We start from the raw sequence: 23545 nt of genomic DNA on the forward strand, positions 1-23545 counted from the left end.
AGGTATAATAATTAAATTATGGCAGTTATTTACTACTTGGAGATTGTTAAAGTTTGTTATTATGATTTTCACATTATAATTTTATAACCTTAGAAGAAATATTATAAAGTATCATTTGTATGATTGCTTAAATAATACGTGTAACTGGAAGATACTCCATGATGTGTAAAATTATTACTCAAATATATGATATAATCAAATACCATATGTATTACATATAAATTATGATGTAGCTATTACCACAATATCTCTATCTTGATTAATATTATTTATTATGAATAATTAACACCTATATAAATTATTGGGTTATATTTGTGAATTTCATATTGAACTAATTAAAATTTTTGCAATTCATAAGATAAGAGTTAGATAAGATTTTATAACTACTTTTTCTTGTAAATTATTATATAAATATATAAGAAACATACACTCAAAAAGCGTCAGCACCTTGTTGCAAAGTATGATTGATATAAAAATCATATTAAAGATAAAAATGTTTGACTACAAAAATATAAAATCTTATAATTACCTTTAAAAAGGAGAAATTAGAGGAAAACCAATTCAACATTCTGATTAAACTAATTTTCTAATTCTAACCTTACCAAACTATTAGGGGCAACTCCAAATACCCATCATATAAGTGAGTTCTCATATGTCTGTCTAATTTTAATATTTTGATGCTCCTCATCTTTCACTTCATTTCATAGATTATTAGTTGATAACTTTGATACTTTTTTTTGATATCTTCCCATTGATTCCTTGGATTTTTGCCAAATAATTTTTACTAATAAGAATAAATTTTGAAATAAATAATAAAAATAAATTGTTGATATTTTTTTAGCTTAGGTCTAACCATAATATAATCCCACCCATATGTGATTTCTGATATATAAAATCATTATCATTTTAGGTTATATGACCATCAGAGATTTGCAAAGCCAAGCCTATTCTGGCTGTTATTGTTTTTTGCATAAGTTGCTTGGCCTATCTCATTTAACTGTTTGCCCAGCCTACTTAGGCCAACCCTAGGGTTGTTAAAAGGCCCAGTTCGGGTCTATTTTTAAAAATTACCCGATTAAGAATATAGCCAATATATTGTTCTGTAAACCTGGAGATTTTACTGATGGCACAGAATGGTTTGGATATTTATATGCTAAATCCCGAGGTTTACATAATATTTTTGTGGCCAAAATCTTATTCGGTTTTTAAAAATCGACACAAATCGGGCTTTTACCTTAGCCCCTCCCTATTATTTTTTTTAATTGGAATGAATTATGAGACTTCGTTAAAAATTTATTTTATCGATTTTACAGAACGAGTTTATGTACCAATTTATAATGTTATATTTATTATATTATTTATCCTCAATATTTTTACCTTTTTAAACTAAACTCCCCTCTACCCAAATTAAATGGTGGCCATAGGATTTAATCTATTATTATAAATTAATTTTATAATATATATTTAATGTTTATATAGAAATTCCCGAGTCCTGCTCATATTGCAAGATTCTAAAATTGAAATAAGGTAATTTTGATTTTTTTATAATATTTTATCAAATAAAATATAAACTCAAATAAAAATAATATAAAAAAAATTAATAAAATATTTAATATAATTTTTAACGCACAAATTGAGCGTTTGCGTTTTGCCGTATTTTTTTTATTAATAAAAACGTAACGCATCTCTTGTTAAAATCGAGGTTGCCTTTTTTTAAATATCGTCGATATTCAAAATTTTAACTAAGATTTTATATTCAAACAGCGCGGTAATTAACAATCATAATTTTTGCAATATACGTCGCACGATATGTTTTCAAATGTTATTATAGCCTTTCCATTGTTTCGCTCCATATTTATAAATTATAGCAATTTGTCTGATTTTTTAAAATAACGCAGCGTTAAATATCGCACTGAATTTTTGGTTAAAGCCTTATGCTAAAGCGACGCTATCGAAATCACAGCTTATATTGAGTTAATAATTTTTAAAATATATGTCGCAACATATGTTTTTAAAATTTATATCAACCCTGCATTCTCAGTTAGCGTGAATTCGCAGCGAAATATACAAAATATGATATAAATGTAATAATTTTACACTAATTTTTGTTTACTCTGTCGCGAATTCGCGTTAACTGTGAAGTAACGCCTAATATTTATAAATTATACCTATTTATTGGCTTGATTTTGTAAATAACGCACCGTTTGAACTTAACGCGTTTATCATAAATTCGGCATAAGTTATAAAAAATAATTTATTTTTGTGAATTAAATTATCGTCTGCCTTTTTATTTCATTAATTTCGAAATATTTCATTTAAAAAAATAAGTAAGTTATTGTTATTTTTTTTTACATTTTATATAATATTGCAAAATGAATAACAATAAATATCAACCTGTTTCTATTTTTTTTTAAAATGATTTCTAACGCCATGCGATAATTTGATCATTTTTAAACATTAATATTTGAAATGCATTATTTACGTTTGCAACACAGCGTTTGAAACGCTCAAATGACGCTTAACTTTACTCAAATTTATACTTATATTCTAAAAGATCGGGAAAAGATTCATTTGCCAATGTGGACATCAACATCGATAGTAAAAATTATTCATATCTTTCAATAAATAGATATTTTATGTGTGATTGATTAAAGGGGTTACATTTTTTTTAGTGTATTTACTTTGGTGACTTTAATAAAATAAGAGGCGGGACAGAATATCATCGTCCTCACTACAAGATCTCGTAAGTCAAAAAAAAAAATTATTTCTGCAGAAAGGAATATATATTTTTATAGGTCATCTATCATCAGCTAAAAACTCATATCTTACTAATTATTAGACATGATTTTTATCTCATTGGGGGTTCATTGGCCCGTCTTCGAAAAACTCAAAAGATGATCATACGAAACTTTATAATAATCATTAGAAACATGTATATCATATTATTATCAAATTTTTTAAAAATTAAAATTGGATTAACATTTAAAAAAACTACTATCTAGGTCTTGCAGTAGGGACTATGCATTCCCCGGCGCGATTTAAAAAAATATATTTAAGGCCAAGGTTTTTTTATAGGTCTCTATATTGAAATTTTTTGGAATGGAGGATTTTATAAAGAGTTTTTTATATTTATTAATGTGCATATAATAAACAACCTAAAGTTAGCCATACCCTGTCAGAGGTATCGAAAGCTGGATGGAATATTAAAAGATACTTTAGAGCTTTAGCAATATCCGATAGTCATTCATCAGATCAATCCCTCGAAGAAGAGAACGTTGGCAAACATCAAATTTTTTCTTTTGCCACGTCTCTCGTGGAATACGTGCATCTGTTTTCTCTGGCCGATGGCAAATATTTGATTTCATTCAATCCTAATGTTAGTATTAAATATTATTATTTTTTAAAAAAATTTTAATAAAACATAATTATGAACAGAGTGAACGAACTCAATTAGATGATAGCGAAAAATTGGACCAACATTCAAATTTAATATCTTATATGGTTTTTGTGGAGCCATTGGTCGTGGGCAACAATAGTTTCTCAAAAATAAATCAAAATGACGAGTTATTTAAAATAAAATAAATGCATTTTATGTTAAAATTTTGTAGGCTCTTTGAATTATGGATAATTTCGTTTCAAGGAACCTTATTAAGCTTCATTATAAAGTGAGTTTATTTAATTTTTTTAAAGATAAAAATAATTTGTATTGAAAAAAAAATAAAGTTTGACGAATCAATCCTATTTTATGAATTTTGAGTTCGATTTTGTAAGACCGGTTTATTCCGCGCAATACGATTCCATCCATCAATTATTAATCACAGCGGGTAATTTTTTTTTACGAAATCTCATATTTTTTTTATATATGATGTTCTAAAGTTGTTGGTTGGTATATACTATCCAAGTTTTTTAAAAAAAATTTCACTCATAGGCAAATGACTTTACTATTGTTCTCAAATAATAGATATGAGATAATAAGCGTATTCGTTTTTTTCTCTACTAACCCATTTACTCACTTTGGACGTATTTCTTGATTATTTGTATATCACCTGCTGTTATTAGGTTTGAACTATCTGTTATTATAGAACTTATATTGAGTGGTTTTTTTAACGTATGTTGTCGGCCAGTAGAGGGGCACCTTATCTGCGTTTCCATGGCTATTTTTATACCCAGCACTTGTTATTCGTAGTAAAAATTTACGGATAATAGGTAACCATCTAAATAAGCTGGACATGCCATTTAATTTTTTTATGAGGGTCATATAAGTATATTAAAACTTAATTGTAAAGTAGCTCCCCTAAATATTGTCAAAATTGAATTAGGCGTGAAAGTTATGGGTAGGTTTTTTTAATATCTGAATTACTGAAAGATCAATCATTATTATAAAATCAATATTATTGGAATATTATATAGACCAATTTTTTATTTTTAAATATATGTTATTTGAATATTATTTTAATGAATTTAATTTATATTATGTTTCAATTGTAAACTCGCGTTATCATTTGAATAAACTTTTTTATCAATTTTTGTTTTTTAAATTGTGTAGAGATAAAAGGATCTAAAAATTACAATAAAAAAAATTAATTTAATTACAATGACTTTTGAATTCTATTTTAAGTTCAAATTCTTTTAAATTTGAAGAGAGCTTCAGTTAAGGTCTGGTAGGGGGTTCGACTTGTTGGGATCTCGTAAGTGTCATTTAAGTTATTATAAATAAATAATTCGTAAACTTTACTTTAAATTTTTTTAATCTTAATCAAATATAAAAAGTTTTATATAAACATTTAAATTTATTCTTCAAAATTTTTTACCAAAAGAAAGTTTATCATAATTTATTTACCAAAAAAAGAAGTATATCTTTATTCAAAAATTATATTTTAAACTAAAATAAAAAGCGTATCTCTAAGTATAAAAATTATTCCCTTTTTAGGGAAAATAAAACGCGCAATTATAAATTAAAATAAAATTGGCGCAAAGTGAATAAAAAGAACATTTTTAAAAAGGAGTTGGGTTAGTTTTATCTTGCATAATTAGAAATAAAACCTACCCCCTTATACTTTCCGGAACTCTGATTATACCTCTGATGCAAGGCGATCTCCCGGACCTAAATATCTAACTTATATTTAACACCCTAATAAGGACTCCAAAGGGAAAAAAACTCCTAAGTAAAAGAAAATACAAAAACCATATGTTTCACTTTAAATGTACTTAACTCAAAACAAAAGAAAAACTTTATATAATTTTTATGTATTGAAGGCAAAACAAAAGAAGGGTAAAAAAGAAAACTATTTTTAATTGAAGTTTATTTAAAGCTAAAGGATAGCAAACTAGATTAAATTAAAATAACATATTTAACAAAATTTAATTTCAGTTTAAATTAATTACTAATTCAGTTAAAGTCGTATTATAACATGCTTCTCGTGACAGTGAGGCAGTCCTAGAAAAATCTTATGATTTTTTTTAGTCTGAACTTTTTTTTATACGCTATAAAATAGCTCAAATTAAATCGGTGAATACGGGGGCTTCTAAAATTATTTATTAATTATGAAATATTTGATAATGATTTATAAATACCGATAAAGGCTTGTAATTCCTTAATAAAAAATTTAAATCTTATCTATAAAAAATTAAAATTATTGTAACGTTTATCAATTTTTATCCGTAATCATCAAGGCATACTGCCACTCCAGGCTAGTAATGCCTTTAATAATAAAACCATAGCCTTTAGAAAATTGATGAATCCGCTACCCTGAAGTGTAATCTGTAGTAACGATAAATTTCACAAGGGATATTTATTACTTGATAATTTTTTGGCCTCCTCATCAAGATTTTATTGCGGGGAAGATCCATTATAAGAATTTAAAAGTTAATTTACCTTTCCACCAATCCTTATATAGGTGTTTGCAGAGTTGTTAAAGTAGCGCGCATACTTTTTTTAGTGTGTCAGGTTTAGCATGCCACTTACTAACAAAAATAGCGATAGCTTACTAATTTGGAAAATAGCGAAGTAACGCAATATAATAAATAAACATAAAAGTTGTTAAAATATATTTATAATTAATACTAATAATTTTTTTATTTAATTTAATTTTTAAATTGAAATTTATATTTTAAAATCTGCATTATAAATCAAGTTTTCTAAATAATTTAATGTCCGATATCAGGCGATAATTTTGGTACAGATCATCGAAAAAATTTCCCTGAAAAATAATGATAATATGGAATTGTGTTTCCTGAATTTGCAAAATATTTTAATTTCGATAAAAAAAAATTTACCTCAGAGTATAAATTTTATTGTAAGATGTGCCGGGAGATCTTATCATCAAACAAGACTAGTGACTTTAACGAGACATTTAAAAGTAATAAATCCAACAAATTTAATATCAATGTGTAGCCCAAACCTTAATCATATAAAACTTGAATCAAAGCTGTGCCTTTAATAGTTTTTGAGCTAGATGAGTTTATGTGAATGATTTTCTGGCCCAGATCTAATATGGTATGTAGCAACTGGCCATAAGATATTATTCAAGAATTATTATATAAATAAAAAACTTACAATATTTAATTAATATTTTATTTTATTATCAGAATCATCTATTTATTGATAATATTTTATAATTTGTTATCCGGATGTAAAACATGCGCAAAATTAACCACTCATCTATTTATATATATGTAAATTTTATCAAAACATGCTAAAAAACTTAGCTTATTCTCTACATAATTTTTATTTTAGCAATTTATTTTTTTGAAATAAATAATACTATTGAAAATCCTTTTGACACATTTTTTAAATCTAAAAATACTCAAATGAATATTTTTGATTTTTCTTATATAATTAATTAAATTTAATATTGCATAGCCTGCTAGTGTTGAACAATTATTTAGTAATAACTTATATTTTCTTATTATCGCTCTTGACTTGGGGAAGTATGGAAATATTATATAAAAAAAAATTATATATATTTGAAATTTTAGTCATATTTTTATTTGTGGAAAAAGAAATATATAAAAAAGTATTTTAAAAAAGATTCTAAAGCAGCCAATAAGAGTGCTACTTTTTTTGTAAAATAGCTGTAGCGATATAACGTTATTTTTAAAAGTAGTTTTTAACAACACTAGATGTTTGAATAATATATGTTATTGGAAGATATGAAAGAATTATAATTTTCAAGAACGTAGGTTAGTTAATAAGTGAGAAAATAACTAAGTAATGAAGGAAGGAAAGGAAGAAAGAAATTTAGATTCAAAGCAATTTATATATTTTTATTTGCAATATTAACATTGATAGTTACAAATTCTATATATATATTTTCTATTTATTTTACTTTATACCATTCGTTAACATTATTATTTTTTGGCATAATACGAGTTATAGCATTTGTTTTATGATTTAAAATAAAACGTATATATATATACAATTTTAGGACCGATTAAAACGAAGGAGAGTTGTTCCTCACAATCCCTTAATCCCAAATCTTCTGGCTTCCTACAAGGTTGGAGACGGATAGATTCTATAACCGGACTTAAAGCGCTAGATTTTAGCCTTTTTTCAACTTTTCTTCCTTATACCTTCGACGAGGAAACTCTGGGAAATGTCTTATTACGCATTTCGCCCAATCAAGATAAGCTTGCAATTTTAGTTGTCACTAAGTGTGATTCAAAAACGCAGAATAATTCTCGAAGTTTGTTGATCGTATCTGGTTTGCCGGGGTTTGGCATTTTGTCAAAAGTCGTTTTAAGCGATGGTAAGATTGTGCCCGAAAAACAAGAAGTAAATACTAAAAGATTGTTTTGTATAATAAATATAAAAGTAAATTTGGTTCTGTTGTGTTTAATAGTACTATTAAAGAAATATGTGTCTTTTTTGTTTTGTCCCCACTCAAAACAGTATTATATTTTATTTTGTCTTATCCTAATCTTAATTTAGACAAAGCCTGTTTTTATATTTTATTCACTTAAAACTGGTCCTAGCCAGTTTCGAGATTGGCCATTACATGGAAAAAAATATTATAACAATAAGTCGATAGATTTTTTTTTATTGTTGTTTTGTTGGAAAATATATAGTATATAAGGGCCATCTAAAAAGAATTATAGATCATTAAATAATTACGACTTTTTTTTCACTATTTTTGTTTTATTATTTTAGTTAACTTAAAGATATTGTAATAGTTTTCTTTTGGAATACGGTTACCATTTTAGTTTAAATAAATACACGGATTTTCGGCTTAAAATCCTTTTAAATACGATGACAAAAATGCCCGCTAAGTCCGATCCCCCAGTCCCAATTTCCGACAATCCCGGACCCTCAAATTCCGTCGATCCCTCGCCCTCCCCTATGTTTGGACTCGACTGTCAAACTATCTCACTAGCTCCCAACGTTCGAACGTTTTATGCTCCTCCACCGAAATCAGACGGACGAAAATCTATATGGCCTTCCAAAATCCATGGCTGAACTATCAAAGCAGGATATAAAGTTGAATTTCAATATAGTTGGACAGTCGAGTCCAGGTATTTGGGTATAGGCTTCTTTTAGATCTATCACGGAAAAAATGCCCCCCCCCCTCTTTTAGTGTTCCAAAATTATCTTCAATTCGGGGGATCGGGTAAAATTCGGGAGTGACCCTAGGATTTAGGGTAATTTTATAGTCTATGCATAGGTCAAAGGTATTGTCAGCTTTTTGAATAGGCACACTTGGCGATCCCCATTTACTAATAATCCCTTCGTTTTCCCAGTCTTTTAGTAATAGTTCGATTTGTGACTTTAGTGCATAGGGTACAGTTCGGGGTTTGATGAATTGGGGTTGGGCGTTGGGAAGAAGTCTTATATCTATTTTGTTTAGAAAATTACCAAGGGTATCAATATTCGTGGAAAATTCTGTTGCTGCTTTATTTCATGATTTTTGGATGTGATTGGTATTTTATTAGTATATCTTTTCCCATTATGGATGTGTGGTTGTCATTTGTCACAAGTATTTTACCTGAGTCTGTGTTGTCATGGTATTTTATTATCGCGGGGAAGTGTCCTATTGGTTGTATGGCGTGTCCCGAAAATGATCCAGTGTCTATTTACATTTCCAGTGGTATATTATTTATCTTTATGATTACAAGAAATGGGTGGTTCTTGATGTTGTCTGATTCATCTTTCATCATTTATGCGTTTGTACTCTTTATTTCCTTCCATTTTTTGCTCGGGTGGTACTAGGTTAGATGATTGGTAGGATTTTGCCGGGAAACTGTTGTATGTTTGTCTAAATGGATAATCGATTTGGTAAAGTCCGCGGTTACCACACTTGTAACAGGTGGGACTATCACTATGCTGCACGCCTCGTATTTCGGATGATTGGATTCCGGCTCCGAATTGAGATGAAAGGAACAGATCCCAGCTGGGGCCTAGATTGCATTGTGTAGCTAATGCAATTAAAGCATTTGCATATTCGGTATTTCACCATCCTGTTGTATACGATGGCGAAGTATATCAATTGACAGCCCTTGGTTACTATTAATATTGCCTAGAATCCTTTATATCCTGCATTGATAGTTCAGCCATAGATTTTGGAGCAAAGGCCATTTTTATCTTTGTATATAACATGTGACCACAAGATTTAAGAATAATGATAATAGTTTTTCGTCCGTCTGATTTCGGTAGAGGAGCATAAAACGTTCGAGATATCGATTGCCTCATCTTGATCATAGATTATCGAATGCACGTTGGGCGTTAGTGAAATAGTTGGACAGTGGAGTCCAACCACCTGGGAGGGAAAGAAATCGACGGAGTTCGAGGGTCCGGGATTGTCGGAGAATGGGACTGGGGAATTGGACTTACCAGGTATTTTTTTCTCATCGTATTAAACTGGATTTTAAACCGAAAATTCGTGCATTCATTTAAACTAACATGGTAACCGTATTCCAAAAAAAAAACTATTACAATATCTTTAAGTTAACTAAAATAATAAAACAAAAATACTGCAAAAAAAGTCATAATTATTTAATGATCTATAATTCTTTTTAGGGGGTCCTTATATACTATTCATTTTTCAACAAAACAACAATAAAAAAAATCTAACCACTTATCGAATGGATTTTATTGCGATACTTTCGCGAATCCAAATTAGCGAATACTATTCTGCGAATACAATATAGCGAAAACTATTTCGTGAAGATAAACGAGGTCAATATCGCGATATTTGCTAATAGTGACTATTTTATTTTGAGACATTTATTTTTATCATTATTAATGGAATAATATTTAAAAAAAATATGTACAAGTTTGATTCGATGGAGTTTTTAATTTTCTTTTAACCTAATGATCTTAGATTTGGTTTATGAAATTTATTATTGATAATAAATTTTTGCTATCCTGTAATATACTTTTCCTCGAAGTCTTATTAAGAATTACGACAAGGAAGCGCCAATATTTATTATCTAATATAAATTTATCAATCTGTTTTACTAGTCACTAACCAAAAACAGTTATAAGCTAAATAAAAACTATAACATTACTCATTAGACTATCTTTATCGGATTTTGAATGGCGATTCCAAACAATTACATCTAAATTATAAGGGATTTTCATAATTTCAGAATATTTTTGAAGCTTATGATTTTACGATCCTTATAGATATTTTTTTTAATCTTTTCTGTCTATTTAGATATAAAATATTAGTTACATTTTCAAAAAATTTTATAGGAATCTGAATCTAATATTTAGAAGTAGCCTTAAGCGCGAAGTTTGCCACATTGACGAGCACTAATTATGAAGCCTAAGCCAATATATAATGCTTAATTACAATACAGGTAGGATAGTACTTTGACATATATTTGTTTGTTTAATTACTCAGAATTAAAGCTACTTAAATAATTTTTACTGAATTCCTAAAAGTTGCCAAGTAAAAATTTTAATTTTCTCAAAATTGAATTTCTTAAATAATATAATATATTTCTCAGTAATTTTTATTTATAAGTTCATAAGAATGATTTTTTGAGTTTTCAAATTAATCATTACTCTATACCTTCTGGTGGTTTATGTCGTGACGTATGGGTAAACATTTCCAAAAAAAATATCTAGACAAATGTAACAAATATCTTCATCACTACAAATCATAAGGATGTTGAAATTTTTGAAATCTTTTTTTAAAAAAGGGAAGCTTTTATGACATGTGTTTGTGAGTTAAGGACTTTTGTGGGTAAATTAATATTAAATATTTTTTTATCTTTTAAATAAATGCATTCGCAATATATTATTTTTTCGTAGTAATGCGCTCCCGATAATGACTTCGCGCTATACATTCGTGGTAGAAAATTTGCTATAAAAATTTCGCTATAAAATTTCGCTATAACGGGTTCGTGATAAAAGTTTCTCTAAAATATATTCTCTCTAAAGTATTCGCGGTTAAGGTTTCTCTGAAATAAATTCGCGGTAATCGGTTCGTGATATTGTCGCTAAAAATGTTTCGCGGAAAAAATTAGCGGAATTGGTTTCGCGATGTTGCCTTCGCTATAAACGACATTCACTATAAAAGTTTGGCATAAAAGTGTTTCGCGATAAAAGTTTCGCTAAATTGACCGGATACGGTAAATTATGTTATGCATGTTTTCTCAATAAATAATTATTTATAAACATGAACAATTAACAAAAGAAAGAAAGAAGAAATTTTTTTTAACGCTAAAAAGTTTTTAAACGCTTCGTTCAGACCTTTAAGATTTAAAAATACTAAACATTTATTTTTAAAACAGATAACTTTTGTTTGCGGCATGGAATGGTATTCCGGACCCAAAGGACAAATAGCCTTCTTGTGGAACGATGGCATAATGTGTATTGAAAACGTGATACCCGAAAAGGAGAACAAAGAATTTACGATTGTTAATCAAAAGCGTGGCGATATTCGCTTCGTTGCAAGGGGACTGAATAATGCCATAAAATTTTCGAAACACGATAATAAAAGCTGCTTGGTTCGCGTGAACGACGGAAAACTAATGTTACTCGAGGTATAAAATGAAAGCTGGACATAACTAGAAATAAAAATTAATTAAGATAGTTTTGATAAATAAAAAAGTAGAAAGTAGATATATATAAATAAGTATGTTCTATACTGATATTTTACAATTGATTAATATGCACATATATTATTATGCGTAAAATGTGATAATCTCTACTAACTGATTTTAATATTAAATTGTTATTCACACACGACTAATTATGTTAAATCAATGGGTTTTATCCATAAATAATATTATGCAAATTAGAAATTAGCTATCCCCATGCAGGCCGATACGATTTTATTTTGCTATCCATACGGCCCTTAAAACTCCCATCAATTTTTTATTGCCTATAAATATCCCACTGATTTGTTTAGTGTAAAAGATTATGGGTATCCTAGGCTTTTCTCATCTGTTTATATGGATTTCTAAGAGTGTTTTAGCCTATGAAAAACCACTTCAATATTAATAATAATCATACTTATTAAAGTATTGATTGTCCCATGTTGACTGTTTTTTGCTTTTCCGAATATACAATGAAATGGATGACAACTGTTGGAATAAATGGGATTATTTGGGATCATAGCCATAATTCAAAAAGTTATAACCAATTCCTCGGTATTAACCTGTTGTTGCATATTCCTTCCCTGAAAGACCTCATGCCATTCTACTAATTTTTAAGATATCAAAGTGATCATCACTCTTCAGTCTCGTCTGTAAATTCTTTATAGGGAAAGCAACGAAACGAAATATTTGTACATTTATACATTTTGAGTCTCACTGAACTGAACCACTTGAGACTTTCAACTTCATCTGAAGATACTGAAGATATGCTAATTGGAATGATGGTAATAAGTTGATTGATCTGATCATGTGAAGAGAAAATGATGAATGCAATCTTTTTCGAAAAACTAATTGTTACCCAAACTGCTTGGAGTATTTTTTTTTAAAAAAAAAATAAGGTTTCAAGTTTGTAAATTACTTATGGTGACGAACTGTTTATTTCCATTGGATTTAGAGGGTAGCGATATCCAAATCTCAAGATGATTCCATCAATTATTCTTCTTCTCCATTATAAATTAAGCAAAGGCATAAACAACTTTTGATCTGTATATTTAAATAGTAAGATTCTCAATAAAACTGATTCTTTAGAACCTTTAGGGTTCTCAACATGGCAGATTATATGGCATCACGCCTTATGATATTCATCCGGCCGAGGAATAGGGATTACACAATTACCGTTATTCTTGCTGCTAGTAACTCGCTAACGCACAGAAATCCTTTAAAAAATAGTTATTTTCTCTTTTTTTGTAATAAACTACTTAAGCTAAAACTAGGCATATGAACCCTAATAAATGTTTTTAAAAAAAAAAAAATCTCCAACAAATCTTCCTCGCATTTAATTCAGATTTCTTCTCAATTCTATTGGCTCATAACTAACTAATCATTAATAAATATTTTTTTAAAAAATTCGACTTATTCAAAAATTCCCTATTTCTATTAAATCCCTCTGATCCCTGTTATTCCTATTGTTTCCGTGAATACCTATTAGGCATAATCTATATTTTTGAAAATATGAATCAATTAGAAATTAACCGTTTGTTTTTTAAAGGGTAAGATGTATATGATTCTCATAAGTATCCTAATAAAAAAAATAAAATAAAAAGTATAAGTACGAAACGAATAAAAGCCGTTCTAACGCTAATCACAACGGAGCTCACGTCGTACCTATGTATGGAGGCGAAAATGTAATCGTTAAATATATCACGGATTATTTGAACCAAAATATTTATCTAAATAAATATTTGGACTTGTGCGCTATAAAACTGGGCTTAAAACCAACCACTGAAAGGTAGAAGTGAATAAATAAGACTAATTATTTTTGATGTTTTTAAATATATTATATATTATAAAGTAAGTTTTTGAGCTAGATATGAGGGATTCATGAAGAAATAACGGCATAATTAAATCAATATTTTTTTTAATATTAAGAATTAAGATTGACAATTATTGTGAGTATTTTAATTTCTATTTAATTTTTTTTTTTGAAAATATAAAAAGCTTATTGAGCAGACACAAACTTTACCTTGTAGAATCCACGACTCCACAGGATTTATTTGAGCGCAAAGTTATTAATAATTTTTGAGATGCTTTCCTTTCCCTCTAATTATATTTTAAAATAAACAAGCCAAAATGCCTAAATTAAGTGTCCGATATGAGCAACATGTTTACCCAAAATCATTTATTATGAATCAGATTTTATTTACATGGTGAAGAATATAATTGTCATATTTGAACATTAAATGTGCCCACTAGTTAGTTTAAACTATCTTAGGGCATATTTTGACAACTTCAGTCATTGTGGTAAGGTGAATTAGGACTGATAAAAAAAAAGAGCGAAGAGCTCAGTGAAGAGAGGTTGAAAGATCTGGTTGCCAGTACCAGATATTTTTAGTTATAAATTTTTTTTTTTAAATGAACACTTAAATGTCAATACCCTTGATTATTATAAATAGATAGACAAAAAGGAGTTTGCGGAAGCGTTAGCACTAGCCAACGAATACGGGTTGGATAAAGATAGGGTTTATCAGAGTCAGTGGCTTTCATCACGAAAGGCTAAACAAGATGTTGACAAATATTTGGTAAATTTATATAATTGCAAATAAGTAAGCGGTGCATTACTTTTTAAGATAATTTTTTATTCATTCAATTACCACGCCAGTAATTACATAAAATGCATTTTCATCATCCCCGAAGAAGTTGAAACGTTCTATACCATTTTGACAAATATATAGTTCCCATATATTTTAAATATAATACTTAAAAATATATATTTTTTATAGGAAATGAATATTTAACCGCTTAAGAAATAGGGTATAATTTTGCATAAATTATTAAATGTAGCAAAATTACGATATTTGATTTATGAATCATTACACTAAAAATGTTAAGACCATGTCTTGATATTTATTTTGCTAAACAACTTTTGAACTAAAGACACCCTATTTGGTTTGTTTTAAGTGTTTAGTGGCATTTTTATTTTTCGTATTTTATTTCACGTTATTTTTTGTTTTGTTTGCCCTCTTATTTTCCTCTAACAGTTTAGTGATAAGTCCTTTTTTTTAAAAAAAAAAAATTATTTCAAAATCTATGTAATGAAGCGGGATATGGAATCTATAGGAACTTAGAATTTTAAATTATTTACTGATGGTGTTGTCTAAATTTTTTAAAATCTGATTTGACCTGCAAATGTATTCTAGCATGTACAGAAAACATGTACTCTTTTATTTCAAAGAATTTTGCCGAGAACTTTAAATTTACTCTTAATTTATATTAATTATTTTATAAATTTTATTGCAATATGATATTTTTTTTTAGAAAAAAATAAACAAAAATTTATTATATAATATAGAAGACCTAATCAAAATATGTTCTATATAATTTAGGACAAAATATCCGATAAGTCATGGGTTATAGACCAAACCTTAATTTGCCTGCCTTTCACGTTACAAGATACGGAAGATTTATTGTTGTACGGGCTAGGGAAATTGAAGATACTAAAGTTAATTATTTTAATTTATATATTAAAAAAAAATATGCAAACAGGAAGGGAAAATTAGGGTTTTTTTTAAAATATGTATTTTTTTTATTCTTCTATGAACTTCTTGAAATATCAATCTTTTATTTTTTTTCAAAAAACTTATGTTAGGTTGGATCGTGATGAAGGCAAAAGGACAAAACTAATAAATATACAAATTGACCATTTGAATGCTAGATTTTTCCGATATTTGTTTCGTTTGCAAATATACAAAGTTTTTATTTTCCTTCATGAATAATCTTTATTAGTTTATATTTAAATTTGTTTGTTTTTATTTTTCAAAAAAGAAACTATTTTAAAATTTTACCCCTTAAATAATCTATTGTTTCTTTTTGTTTGATTAATATATTAATTTACCTAATTTGTTTAATAAGTGTATATAATAATTTAAATTTACCTAACCTCTCATTCATAGTTTGCGCAAGTTCGCGGTGAATTCTGCAAAATAGTACTTTTGTGTATTTTTATATCATGCAAATTCGCGTTAACTGTGAATACAGGGTAATTTGTATTAGAATTTACCTAGAGCATTCATTTACAAAATTAAATATCTTCTTTTTCAAAAAAATATAATTTAGGAGCTTTTTTTCTTAAATCTTATATTTCTTTATTTTTATTAGAACCTTTTAAACTGAGTATAACATATTTTAACTACGTATTGAAACGTTCATTGTTAAACAACTTAAAATCTCCGAAATAGCTTTTTACAATATATAATATTTCGTAAAACATTTAATTAATTTAATAATCCCCTTCTAATTTATTATGCCTTTTTAAAAAATTAAATAAAACCTAGAAAATATTGGAAACTACCCAAAAACTGACTAACTATAACTCGGCATACTGGGGATATTTTAGGACGGCTAACATATTCGAAGCTATGGTCAATATATGCCAAACTAGCGATTCAATCCTAGCCGCTCAGACCTTAACTGTCATTTTGTCTTCCCTGAGCACTTACAAATGCGGGCACATTATAGAGCCCCATTGGTTGCTCATCATTTCCAATTTGTCGGAGAGTTTGCCCGTAGAGACGTTCGTTAAGTTATTGCCTTCTGGACATGTGTACGCGTTTTTTTTTGTTCTTGAATATTCAAATCTTTTTTTTAACCTTTTTATTTAGAAAATAAAAATGCGAGATAGGAAGGCAAGGAGAAGGGAAATAATCTTGGAAAAGTTTAATGTTTGGTTTTTGAAAAAAATAAAATATAGAGACACCGAGGGGCAGATAATATTAACAATGAACATTGACAATCATAACTATTTCGGATCCCCCTTCACTCCCGATTTTTTCCTACCTTGCATCGAATTGGAAATTGAGGACGATGCATCCATCCTTTATTCCAACTTAAATGATCAAGATTTAAATTTATTCAAGTATGAATTTATAATTTTATTTTTTAAAAAAATAACAGGGTACTTTGGATATAGTTACAGGAACATATTACCACTCTACAGGATACATATGACCACCTTCAAAAATGATTATTTGTCAATAGAAAAATATTTTTAATGAATAAGGACTAAGAGACATATACGCATAAGAACGATTGTTAAAAAAGATGTTGACATATTTTATAAGCAAGCTAAAATAGAAACTACATAAATATACTTTTAAAAATAATTATATTATTTATTTTAATTCTACGCTTTTTTTCACACTGTCTTATCTTTGCCTAATTTATAAGGTGATAATCTATAAATATTGCTTTTTTTTTTGGTAGATTTTTAGGTATATATATATATATATATATAATTAATATGTATAAATCCCTAAAAATTGATACACTTGTTCACAAATAAAGGCATAATTATTAATTTTTCTTTTTTGACATTTAAAATAAAGTTTATTAGTCACACACAACAGGAAAGTAGATAAGAAGATTACACTTAAGTCAGTGTAAAAGAAGAAAAAAAATTATATTAATTTGGGCCAAAAAATTAAAGAATCACTAATCAGCCAACCCATATATATTATTTTATTTTTATAAGTTACTTAATGTATATGCTTATACTTTTCTAAGTTACTTGATATATATATATATACTTATACCTTTATCCGCTAATTAGAAAAATATAAAATAAATAAAGAAGCTATCCCATAACACCAGCTACATTGTCAAAATTTGTCAAACACCGCGCCATTGGCATCGAAAAAATTTCTAGGCTTCCAGACATCGCCCTCAAACTCGTAGATTTTGGCATTAAAAATAATTTGGCAGTTTGTTATTTTTTATATATATCTAATTTTAATGCCTTTCTCTCAGCGGCTGGATTAGTAGCACCGAGGAAGTGAAATAAGGGTGTATAATTCGAAAGAACATAAATTAAAAATAACAATTTGTTCGCATATTTGCATACCGTAGAATTTAATTAATCAATTGATATTTTTGGGATATCCTTTACATATTATTAATCATAATTCTAGGTTTTTAGAATTAAAGAAAGAAAGATTTAATTATTAATTTATTTTTAAATTTGAGTTAATTTTATATCTTATTATTAAGGGTCTACAATCGATTAGACATCGGCTCAGAATATTGAATATTTTAGTTTACGATTGTCAATTAAACTCTAACTCAACCATCTCCAATCATAACTATAGTTCCGATTTAACACTCGAAGATTTAAATCGTATGGAACCTAGTCAAATAATTCAGATAGCCATGAGCGAAGGGGCGACATCCAAATTAGACCTTTTCCCTGATACCAACAAAAAATTAATCCCTGCCGGTTATGACAAGGGAGGCCGCCAAGATATTCAAAAAAATTACGCGCCACTTTCTGCGGAGAGCGAAAAATCTGTTAATTTTAGGCTTAAAATCAGAAAATATCTTCTACCTTTGTTGGACGAATACTACGAATTCAGCCTATACTTAGTTATTTCCACCTCTGACACGAGCAACAGAGGCGAAATTATTAATAATGACACGGCGAATAAGGATGGTGACGACTATGGATACGCGAAGAAAAATGAAGGAATGTTTAAAGACCCTTACGTCCTGAAATTGAATCTGCTGAATGATTACGTTAAGCATTTGGTTTCGAGCAAAGATTTCGATGCCATACATTTGGTTTAAATCTATCTTCATATTTTTTATTTTATTATCTCTTAAATAATACACCTAGTGTCAATGCCACTTTGAAATATATTATTTTTAAATAATTAAATTTCAAATTTTAAACGTCTTTTTCAATTATTTATTGAATCTTTGTAACCTAACCTGAACCCTTGTAAGAAATTTTAATACAGAACCCAACATGAACCATCATAAAGATGCTTGTAAGTTGTAACGTTAAGTATATCAAATGGTTTAATACTTTAATGCATATTATTTAGCATTGTAAATCTTAAATTAATTTTAAATAATGTTGTTAAAAGAGAGGCTAGAAATCTTATAATAAAACTGTGATATGATATCGTTATAAATATCCTGGGATAAATAAACGAATCTTGGAAAGAAGGAGGGAGAGAGAAGGAAGAAAAAAAAGAAGATATTTGCCTGTTAGCACGCACATTTATTCAAATTTATATTCTTTAACTCTTTCTCAAACCTAATGTTGCAATTAACAAAAAAATATATACTAACGCTAATTAGCTGGTGAATGATTTATTAAAACCATCCGACAATTTAACGAGAGACGCCAAAATTCGATTATCGTCTAATGACGGTTCTTCTCTTTTAGATGTCAAAATATTTTCTTCTCCCGATATCTCCACCATCGAGCCGCTAAAACCATCGGGGCAAGTAGCACGACACGTTTCTTATTTTTTTGAAGACTTTTGCCGGAACCTGTTACTAAATTGCATGATTCCTTACGCAGATTACAAGTACGCGATCATCTGCGGGGATATACTGGATATCTTAGAGAGGTACCTTCTTAAATTCGATATTTATCATCGACCCAAACTTTCGGCCTCGGATCCTAAAGCTATCAAAAACATTATCGGTGTTGGTTTGGAATCAACTAAACCCAAGTATTATCCTGACAAGACCACCAGGCATAAACTTTTAGACATCATTAAATGGATTCGGAATCAATTCAGGTAGATAACAAAATTACCATTAATATCTAATATGGCAAAAAAGAAAGAAAGATATTAGATGAATTTCATGTTTTTTATAAACAATTAAAATTTTTGCGTATCATTTCAATTATTTTGATAAAGAGAAAAGAGTTATTATTTTTTAATTCAGAGCCATGAAGATAATGAACAAATACGACATCAGCCTGGATGTTTCTCAATTGCAAAATATTAATCAAAAGTGTATCTCGATGGATGTCACGAGTCGGTGCATTCCATTTATAGATGAACTGGTTCACAAAATGGCCCAAAAATCATTACGCTTTCCTTTGTCCCGTACGTTTGAACATTGGGAACTGATGTATCATGGTTTAAAAAAAAATCATTATTTTATCTTAGCAATATATAAATATATACTAACTCACATAAAATGACTCTCGATTGTGGGATAATGATGTATAGAGTCGAACGTTATTATTTATATATAAATATTAGATAACGTCGTAAATTATCCTTGTATGCAAAAAATAATTGTTGTTTGAGTGGCGTGTATAGAACTTTAGAGATTTTAATTAAGGAAACACTATATTCGACCTGGGTTCGATCTCAGGTAAACCGATTTTTTTCAGAAGCTAACTTAAGATCTTGTACCAATGGCATGTATATATATAATGGCAGGTATTAAAATGGGTCTTATTACTTTTTAATAAAATTTGGGCGTGTTTAATAAATTGCTACATATTGACGTACGTCGTATATCATTACCCTCTATTGTGACCGACTAGGCCTTTAAATTTTGCAGTAAAGTATAACATCTTCAGATGTAAATTGGAAAATACTTACAAAATATTAAAATTAGATATATTTTTAATTTATTCTAATGTTACTATACAAGTTATCATATTATTTATTTTTTAAAATGTTAAATAATCCAATGTGACTTTTTTTAAAAATATATCTATGTTAAAATTTTTTTAAATCTATAAAGTTATTAATTTAGATGATTTTAAATAAGAGGGAGGTACAATCATTGCAATTTTACCATAATATAATTTTTTGTAAATTGATAAATTTCTTGATGTGGTTGGGGAGTGGCGTCACTAGGTGGCTCAAAATCTATTATTTTTAAATTCACTTAATTTTTTTTTAATATCAAGATGACCTTTAAAGGTATTTTTTTAAAAAATTCAAGTTTTTCAGAGGGCTCTGTTCCCTGTGCTCCACTCCCCTAATGCTACCGTATGACTCCACGTATTTATTTTTGAAAAATTTTAATCATATTTTATTTAAATAGATAATAATAAACTTTTTTGTTATAACAAAAAAAACATATTATTAGCAGTTATTTTTCGCACCAGAAAGTGATTTATTTTTATCCCTATTTTTTTATATAGATTTGATGCAAATAAACTCTCTAACACTGACTCCTTCAAAAAATGGAAATGGAATCCCTTTACCCGTCAGATCTCTCCTCAAATTTATGCTGAGCTCGGACGATACATTTAGCGATGAGTTTTCCAATCTTGATAATCCTAATTCTCCCACCGATTTAGATATCCAAGTCTCGACATATCACGAATCAGCTGTCACATTAGAAAATCAGCACTTTTTGGTGCCCTTAGCTAGAGATATTTACTGTCTTAATTTAGAGGAAGAGAAAGAAAATTACTCTAATCTTCAAGAAATGCAAAATTTGAGAATTTCTAAACTCAATGATATAAGAACGATATTGAGCGAAGTTGTATCAGAATATATTAATTCAGCTGTCGATTGTACCGATCGGCAGATAGAATTGGCCAAGTAAAAATTATACATAAACATTTTTTTAAAAATTCATTTTATTTTTTGAAATATTATTTATTAACCGATATAAACACGTAAGGATGCCCCGGTTAAGAAAGTGATTGCGCTTTATAAGACCGTTTTATACGAGAAATGTTATTCTAATTCTTCGTTTTATATATTTGTTTTTTTTTTCTTTAGATTTTGTCTCCGAAAATTTAAGGATATCTTAGCCAATCCCGATGGTGCTTTACTGGCTCGGTTAGAGATCGAAAAGGAATTGAAATTTTTGCGTGCCCTTGACATAATCAAACACGACATCAAGGCCGATTATTGTGTGCCTTTGCAACTCAGACTAGCGGCGCAAAAAGATATCAATGGTTTATTTATTTATTTTTTTAAAATATATTTTTTTCTATTATATTTCCAAGAAGGAAGGAAGAAAAGAAAAATAAATTAAATCATTTTACCATGAATAAACTTAAAATTTTTGAATTATGAAATAGATTTTCTTGCTTAATAAAATAGTGAAATTTTTACGAAAAAAAGTAAGCAATAATAAATTAAAATTTTTCAAATTATAATTAGAAATGGGATGTATTTATTTAAATTAAATGGGAAATATATAAATAATTTGGTAAGAATTGAAAATTTACAAAATTTTTAAAAAAAAAATTTAATGTAAGATTTTATACATGTTTTATTATAGAGTTGCGAAAGTTTTAAAATTTTGAGATTTTTTAAAATTATATTAAGGTCATTGCCTAAAAAAGATCTTTAATAAATGGCTAACGAAAACAATAAATTTTATTTTTATTGTTACATAATTAACTTTTTATGATGAAGTGTAAAAATCATCTGACTATTTTTTTATTTCAATTCTATAGTTTCAAAAAAAAAATTAAAACTTTATTTTAATGGATATCAAAATCTAGGTCTAAAACTCTAAATGTATAAAGTTCGTTACTCATTAGATCTATCCTTTCCATTTAATATATTGTTTATGGTCTAACTAAAGGATTGACAGGTTATTAATGAGAAGGATTAAATTTTATTATAACCCAATCTAAAACACGAATCCATATCTCTTAAACCTTTAAATAACCCTAACCAATATCTCTAACGTTTAATCCTACTCCTTAAAAATTTCTTTCAGTTGAACTTTGCTTGAGTTGAGTGATTATCATTATATTTTATTTACCATTGTTTACTTAGTTGTTAGATATTTTTTTTTAAAAAAAATGTATACTTTTTGGGGTTTTAATTTTTATATATTATTTTCTTTCACATTAGTTATTTTTCAATAACTTAATTTTACGCACCTCACCACCTCCTCTCAGATATGATGGGAAAATATATAATCCCAGCATATTTTTCGCGCAACTATCCATCCGTCAACGCTGATAAATTTTTCAGAACCTTAGAAAAACTGGTCGATTTGTTAGAACCTCTCGGGCCCCAGCATCCTCGCGGAAAAACATCCCTAAAATTTAAATTGTATCAAACTTTGGCCGAATATTCTTTAGTCAAATTAGAAGATATTAACCTGGCTTCTACCTATTGCCTCAAAATTAGGTACAATCCCTTATATTTAACAATAAGGAAGGAAGGAAGGAATGAAGCAAGGAAGGAAAGGTTTTATAATGCGGACAAATACGTTCATAATATTAAATTGAGTTGTTTAAATTATAGGACATTGTCAAAATTTCCAGAAGCCTAAAAACCTGGCCAATATTTCTTGTTTGTATGAAATTAATTTTATATATCGCAATATTATATAGGTCGCTTTATTACCGTTCTCTCGATAATGATACGGTTATTAAACCGGAAACGGATACCTTCAATAAAAAGAAAATTGAAGCGAGGGAAGAATATAGCGACGTCGATTTTTGGCTAGTTTGTTATCAGACCGGGTTTAAATTGAAAGAGTCTGGAGAAGAAGATTTGGATTTGATAGCGTTCGCGTTGAGCATATGTCCAGCCATTGAAATAAGCACTATTTTGGGAGCGCGTAAAACGTTGGATATTTATAAAGATTCGGGTTTGATTTATTATTTTATAAATCAAATCTAAAAAAAATAATATGTATAAAATGAGTATGATTTATTATTTAAGCAATGATTTCATCATTGATATTATTTACTGTTAAAGGCAGAGCA

The 23545-nt window shown here is 28.2% G+C and overlaps 1 protein-coding gene across 1 annotated transcript in view; it reads left to right on the forward strand.

The window, feature by feature from the left end:
* The window catches only part of LOC135931372 (uncharacterized), a 36507-nt gene that overhangs the window by 184 nt on the left and 12778 nt on the right, over nt 1–23545 (forward strand). Inside the window, exons 3-27 of the mRNA XM_065468435.1 lie at nt 3–51; nt 94–165; nt 1480–1527; nt 2555–2598; nt 3162–3376; nt 3436–3563; nt 3609–3665; nt 3724–3824; nt 7428–7774; nt 11737–11988; nt 13647–13831; nt 14041–14107; nt 14496–14621; nt 15426–15541; nt 15689–15791; nt 16374–16642; nt 16790–16954; nt 17669–17798; nt 18085–18651; nt 19177–19625; nt 19777–19973; nt 20999–21404; nt 21588–21766; nt 22727–22961; nt 23168–23427. Coding sequence (XP_065324507.1) covers nt 3–51; nt 94–165; nt 1480–1527; nt 2555–2598; nt 3162–3376; nt 3436–3563; nt 3609–3665; nt 3724–3824; nt 7428–7774; nt 11737–11988; nt 13647–13831; nt 14041–14107; nt 14496–14621; nt 15426–15541; nt 15689–15791; nt 16374–16642; nt 16790–16954; nt 17669–17798; nt 18085–18651; nt 19177–19625; nt 19777–19973; nt 20999–21404; nt 21588–21766; nt 22727–22961; nt 23168–23427 — 4767 coding nt within the window. The remainder of the gene's footprint in view (nt 1–2; nt 52–93; nt 166–1479; nt 1528–2554; nt 2599–3161; nt 3377–3435; nt 3564–3608; nt 3666–3723; nt 3825–7427; nt 7775–11736; nt 11989–13646; nt 13832–14040; nt 14108–14495; nt 14622–15425; nt 15542–15688; nt 15792–16373; nt 16643–16789; nt 16955–17668; nt 17799–18084; nt 18652–19176; nt 19626–19776; nt 19974–20998; nt 21405–21587; nt 21767–22726; nt 22962–23167; nt 23428–23545) is intronic.

This window comes from Gordionus sp. m RMFG-2023, chromosome 1 (genome assembly GCF_954871325.1).
Source record: "Gordionus sp. m RMFG-2023 chromosome 1, tfGorSpeb1-WG-v2, whole genome shotgun sequence".
NCBI classification, from domain to species: Eukaryota; Metazoa; Nematomorpha; class Gordioida; order Chordodea; family Parachordodidae; genus Gordionus; species Gordionus sp. m RMFG-2023.